The 6,891-nt window shown below is 41.3% G+C and overlaps 1 protein-coding gene across 1 annotated transcript in view; it reads left to right on the top strand.

The window, feature by feature from the left end:
- The first annotated feature begins 933 nt into the window (after positions 1-933).
- The window catches only part of LOC106960231 (teneurin-2), a 106,842-nt gene continuing 100,884 nt past the window's right edge, over positions 934-6,891 (top strand). The window contains exons 1-2 of the mRNA XM_015053218.1: positions 934-978; positions 3,169-3,496. Of these exons, the coding sequence (XP_014908704.1) occupies positions 934-978; positions 3,169-3,496 (373 nt within the window). The remainder of the gene's footprint in view (positions 979-3,168; positions 3,497-6,891) is intronic.

Here is a 6,891-nt window from a genome sequence, read left to right as displayed (position 1 = left end):
TCAATTGAGGGACTGATTGAGTCCCTCGACTGATATATCATGGAATTATCATTTCCATGATAATTCTTAGGAATTATCATGGAAATTCAGACAAAATCAACAAATACCCGCACTTTTTTTGTACTAATAATTGGGAGTTTATTGCAGATTTTTCTCAAAACTTGTCAAAAACTCTTACTTGTACTAAACAGCTGCCTCAGATTATAGAACGTGCTCTATACAGCGAGTAATAAAAAGTCTCATTTACCGTCACAAATAAGCACAAATATTGCACATATTTCCAAATTAGTACCACAAATATGGAATCCTGGAGCGACTGAAAAAATATTCAATAATATAATTTGATTTTAAGAATTCATGGATATTTTAACAGGTTACTGAACAGGCTTTATCAATACATTTGGCACTAGCGGCCCTTTAAGAGAATTCTTGATTTTGATTTGGTCCAAAACGAAAATGCATTAAATTGTATATGTTAAGGAATTCATGCCATTTAAGTTCATGTATAAAGATCTGACTACACATTTGGCAAAGTAGTGCATCTTCCAGGCTGGCATCTTTATTTTCTTTTCTGCCTTCTCGCTGTTTTTGTTTCTTCTTTTCAGTATTTCTATATCTCTGTGTTTCAGTCTCTATTCCCTTAGATACTCCTGTGACCTTAACGTCTTCACACCTCCTCATCCGTCTCCCACCGTCCCTCCCTTTTCCATCTCCTTTTCGCTCCTGTCAGCTCGCAGTGTTTGCTTTGCCACTGTTTATCCATTTTTCTCTGTTTGCTCTGATGAGATTGACCGAATACACACACACACACACATACACACACAATGCACGCGCAGACAAACACGCACATACCTAAACAGAAGACAAGGCGGGCGTCTCTCTGGGGTGCAGTTAGCGTGGGGCTGCGGATCGATCCTGGCTCTGGTTTCCGCGATGCAAAGCTCCAAGGTGGAGCGGCTCGGACAGCAGGACAGAAGCGTACCGGTCCACCTCTGTTCCTCTCCAAAGGTTCTTCACAGAAGGAAGGAGGACACAGAGACCCGCGCGTGTAGATATGTCAGAGATTCATGTGTTAACATTTTGACTTGGGACAATCGAGGAAGGTAGCCAACAAACACTTCCAAATGTTTTGGTTCTCAAATGACGTCTGCATTGATTGTCCCTCCCTCCCTTCCACGACCAGGTAGTTTTTCCCTGATGCGAGCAATATCGCACAGTCATCTGGAGAGGTCCGCCATCTATCACGGCCCTTTGCAGATTTTTTGACTTCTGTCATTTCTGTCAATATTCAGCATGGCACAGCGAAGGCCGTCAAATTAAAATCGCTCCATTTCCGTATCCTGGGAAAGTATCAATAACGCAAAAAGAGGCGCTTGGGAAACAGAAGCTCCACTCAAGTTTTGCAACCTTTTCGTATCGCTCATTGATTCTCCGACTGATTTTGTCTGACTGCGAAAAAAAAAAAAACAAACAAAAGTGAAGGGTTGTCTGGGTGAGGTTGCAAATGAAAGAATAAACAATTGTGGAAAACTTATTTGAACTTCACAGGAAAAACAAGGTGATTTGAAAGCGTCACCCTCAAGCTATAATTTCAACTACAAAATCAGCAGAAGACAGAAGTTAGTCTTTGGTCGGCTACCTAATTAGTGGCTCTAATAACCCGAGTCCTTCAGTGGATTCGCTGGACTCAGTGGCCTCATTCTTACCATATTGTTGATTGATTGAGCTGCAAATATGGCAGCCATAATTATTCTATATTTTGAGCTGTCTCTAAATAGAATTTATTAGATTTGTCTTTGTCCTTGATTCCAAACCTTTGGAGAGTAGTGTGAATTGTCTCCATCCGTCTCTCTGGTGGATGGGACAACCTGATTGTGTCCATGCATCCCACGGCTCCAACTATTTAAAGACTCCACTGTTATTCCCTTTGTCTTAGCCACGTATATAGAGGACGACCGAACGGTAGATGAAGGTTCTCGCTAGCAATTCTTTCTCACCATTTGTGACGAAATGAGACTGCGTGAAATTTGACAGGGAAGACGACTCATGTTTGTACTAACAAGGGAAAACGTAAAAGAAATCATGCTTAGCAGAGTTTTTTCTGTTTGTTTTTGCATTTGGTAATTGTGTCTTACTGGTGGTGTGTAAAATAAAGGAATGTTATTTGTCCTCAAGCAAGTTTTCCATTGCTTGCTTACGTGTCCAGTGAACGGGGAGTGGATGTCCCCTTGTGTTTGCTGTGAAGGTTAACGGAGCTACCAGGAGTCCTGCTTTGTGAATTTTTGAATATTTTTTCGTCAGTCCTCCTCAAATTGAGATGGAAATATAAAGCTTCACTTTATATAAAGATATTGAGAAGCGTTCAGGCCATGTTTTGCTGTATATAAATCCAGTGACCGTGCGTAATTGCGGTGGTAATTATGGTCAGTCAATCTGCGCCCACATAGGGGTTGAGCGCGCGCTTTGTCATTAATGTTTGCTGGGCCGAAATAGGTCGTTTGTGGGAGAAATCTGTTCACGAACCAAGAATATTTCTGCAAACAGGAAATCAAACACAGAGAGAAGCAGAAAATACAACACTGGGGCATTAGCTTATCGCGGTAAATCACATGTTGCGCATGTGCTGGGTAAAAAGGTTTTGTGTGCCAGAAAGAGCGCCTGCTCAGGGTGACCTCCAAGTAGTAAGAAACCCCTGGTAAGAAGAAAGAAACACAATCCTAAAAATTTAATGAACATACCAGTGACATTGACTTTTCATTGGATCAGAAAAGAAAAGAACCAAAGACTGCTAATGTGTTTTATAGCGACACTATTTCAAATCAGGCTTGTCAGGTTTTTGAGTTTGTATAGAGAATGCTTCATCTTCCTGTTATTAAGGTCTGGAAAAAGAAAATTTTCTAACAGGTTCACTGAATGACTTGGTGTCATAAAAGCCACATTGTGATTCTTGATGCTAAGTTTGATTTTTCTACTGTAGATCGAGCGGGTTCACATTGGAAATCTCTGATTTGAGCCAAACACAATCCGTAAATGTTCTAATTGTTTGAAACAGGAATCCTCTCATAAATTTCTCTCACTTCTCGTTTGATATTCATCTTTTGGTCTTTTTTTTTTTTTTTTTTTTTTTTTTTTTTTTTTTTTTTTTTTTTGGATTAACTGCCCCTTTAGAGGATTTCGCTTCTTACCCGTCAAAATGCCCGCATCTCATTTTGCCTCTGTGACCCTCATATCACTCAGTCATCTGGTTTGTCTAACATCTTCCTCTCTTCCTGTCCCCTCCATCCTCCAGGTCGCCCACTCCCTCCAACCTCCTCCTCCACCCTGCTCCCACCGTCCCTCCCGTCCTCCTCGTCCGCCCCTCATCACCCCTCCCCCGGTCCGTCCCCACCCATCAGGGAATGCCAGGTTCCCCTGCTGGAGAAAAACTCCACCCACTCCCACCTGGAGCCCCACCGAGATGACTCGTACCTGCTCCGGGCTCAGTCCGCCTCCACGGGTAAGCGAGTGCTCCAATCCACCACATTTTTTATTTTTTTTTAATCTGTCCATATGTTTTGTGTTTGCATTCATAGCCAATCCTAATCCTCTGTCCTTACGTTGTACCTCCAATCTGCAAAAAAAATAAATAAAAAATACCATGCTAATCCTTGCTTTAATAGCTGAACTGCTTTTATTTGCATTCTGCTAATGTGAGCATATGTTTGAAATGCTCGAAATCAAACAGAACGCTGTTTGCATTATTTATAAAATAAATGCGTTGAAGTATGTTTTTTTCAAATACCAATAGACTTCAGTCAAGATGTTTTCAGAACAATCTTTCAGCAACACAAGCACAAGAGAAGACAATGACGTCACAGTTGAGCAGTTTTACAGTGTAGGTCCAGGCAAAAGCAGAAGAACATTTTAGTTAGGAAGATGAAGAGGAAGAGGAGTTGACATTTCTATTAGAGCTGCTAAATGCCATGGCAAGTTCTTGACCCACACAAACTAGAGTTTTATTCAAATGTGAATGTGTGACGTACGATACAACACCGGAGTGTAAAACTGAGGAGTTGTGATGTCACTTGAAAATATGCACTCATTTTTAAAGATAAAACCAAAAAAACTGCAAAATTCAAACTCAGTCCAAGTTGGAGTTTTACGTTGTTGTTTTTGTTGTTGTTGTTGTTTGTTGTGCTCATCTAACCAATTCTGTGCCTGTGGATAGAGCATCAGATGCGCTAACTTTTACACAACAATCCAGCTCTGGGTTGATTTAACACAACAACTAAATTGGTTTGGATGACAAATGTTTTGCACTAATGTTGCCAGTATAAAAAGAACCCATAAGATGAATAACTGGTCATGTTGTATGTGGATTAACTTTTTTATTCTGAGTTGAATTTGGCCTTCAAGCTCATCTTATTAGAGTTTTAGGTTGGAAAACATTCTTCATGCTCAGTGTGTCGCTGTAAATTTGTATTTGAACCATTCATTCAATGGTGGATAAATCAGATGGAGACTTCTTTTATTTTTAATTAAATTAATTTTATTTAAACTAAATACTAACTTACGATGGAAGCTGTAAGGTACGAGTTGTCCGTCAGAACCACGCTTTGTGTTCTTTTAAATTTCAGAGTAACTGAGGCCTCATCTATTTCTACGTAGAGACTTTTACTCCAAAGCAGACTTTTCTGCACCATTATCAGCTTTTAACTAATTTATTATACTCTGCTAAATGCAGAAAGGATTTTTTAAAGACCGGGTGACCCAAATCCTGATCTTATTGCAAAGAATAGACTAGGGATTTTTTTTTTACTTCTTTTTTTTTTAATCGATCCCAAAAGAACTGAACTGGATCCCGTTCTTTTATTAACAGCAAGTTTTGGATGTGATTTTGCATGATGCAGAAATCTGACTACTTTATTTGTTTAATTAGAATATTGCATGTTTCGTTTACTGTTGAATGGTACAAAAAGTTACAGTGCAATATATTATGATATGACCACGAAAAATGTTTGGACACCAAACTTTCGTAACCCAGGAGTATGTTGAACGAAATGAGTTGTTTTAAAGGTTTTATTGGCTCCAGTTGTCTTTATTTGATAGTTAATTGGGTAATGAGAGAAGAGGGAAGACATGCGGCAAAGGTCACCAGGCCGGTGGTCGAACCTGCGACAGCCCTGTTGAGGACTAGGGCCTCCATATGTGGGTTGTGCTTAACCTCTGCACCACCACAGCACCCCTGAAATGCATTAACTGAAAAAAAAAGTATGTAAATTTGGGGGGGAATAATATATATATTTTTGAAAAGAAATCTCCTGAATATTTGCTGATATTTGCCTTGGCCTTTTGTGTGTCTCTTATGACAACTCTAAACAAAAACTAGTTGACTTTTAAAGGTATTTCCTTTTAAAATGTCGCCCCTGCCACCTTTTAAAACCATCACCTGAAAAATAATGATGCAAGTTAAGGCAACCCTTTCGCTCCGCAGCACGACACAGACGCCAGTGAGCTGGTGTGCTTGTTCTTATTTTGCATATGACATTAATAATCCATCAGAAAGTGAAAGGTAAGGGGATGATGAATTCTCAGCGCCAGGAGGAGGATCAGCGTTGCAGAGACAAACTAGTTACTTTCCCTGGCTCAGAGGGTTTCAGGTCGTCACCAGACTAGCTCTCGTCGGTTGTTCCAGGCACATCGGCACCTCGCCGCGGCTTTCCTGCCTGGCACGCTCAAACGCGCGGGCAACACATCCGCAGCGACGACTCCGTTCGCCATTACGAGCGTTCATCCTTAAACAAATTGCGGGCCAACTTTCGGGCTCTCCACCTCCCCTTTCCCGTCGCTCCTCCGTCCCTCTGTGCATCTGCACTTGTAATCAGCAGATATATTTAGCAGAGGCCTGATGGGAGGGAGCGGGGTGGGCAGAGAAGTCCTAATGTGATTTTTGGTGGAATACAATCTATTGTTAATGGCGTTAGGCTCTCCTTTGATCCAGTATAAATCTTCATTAGGGAAGGCCCGGGTCCCAGGTTCAAGAGCAACGTGATTAGGAGGCTTTTAAAATGACGTTACATCAGCCTTCTAATTGGTTTACTGTTTGCTGGGGCAACATCAATCATTAGCCCAGTAACCGCACAGCAAATAAATTCACTCTGCCACTGACACCCTAATGGCAGGCACTGGCAAAGTGGGAGAGTGAGGCTCACAGGCCTCAGTCTCTCTTCCTCCCGCTCCTGTTCGCATACACCCACACTTTGTGTTCTGGGGCGCTTCTTTCAGCATGTACACGCAGCCGGCGAGCGAAAGGAAAAGAAGAAGAAGGAAAAAAGAAAAGAAAAAAAACTTATAGAGAAGCACGAAAAGGAGCCACAAAGAGGCAAATGGGAGCAGAGATAGAGAAAGTCAAACTTTGACTTTTGAAGCTGTTTAATGAGACATCTCGCGTGGAGGAGAGAAGAGAAGAAGAAAAAAAGCAACAGAAGGAGAGCGAGACGAGAGACATCCAAAGCACGGCAGCGAAAAAAAAAAAAGAAAAAAAAACAGGCAGAGAAAGTGACTGAAAAGGAGATGCATAGGAAGTCAAAGATGTGGAGAAGAAATGGAAAGAAAAAAAACAGAGTAAACTGATGAGAGCTTAGAGAGTGAAGGAGCGATATTTGGTTTGGAGGGAGAGCAACATTAAGATGAAATTGCAAATTGCCGTATTTCCCAGACAGGACTGCTGTGGATCTAATGGGTGTGGAGAAAGTTCTTGGCTTTGGGCATCCATTAAAATCGACCTAAATGAGTTTAGAGTGGCGGTCTGGCACTACATAAGCGCACCCTGGCATGTAAGCAGAGGCGGAGGAAATTTCAAAGCAAAACTCGGCAAATCATTGACGGTATCACCTGCTTTCTGTCATACCA

Source organism: Poecilia latipinna, unplaced genomic scaffold, assembly GCF_001443285.1.
Source record: "Poecilia latipinna isolate Pla-1442-1.1 unplaced genomic scaffold, P_latipinna-1.0 Scaffold1168, whole genome shotgun sequence".
NCBI classification, from domain to species: Eukaryota; Metazoa; Chordata; class Actinopteri; order Cyprinodontiformes; family Poeciliidae; genus Poecilia; species Poecilia latipinna.
The sequence above is the reverse complement of the archived record's forward strand: the minus strand, read 5'-3'. Positions and strand labels throughout refer to the sequence as shown.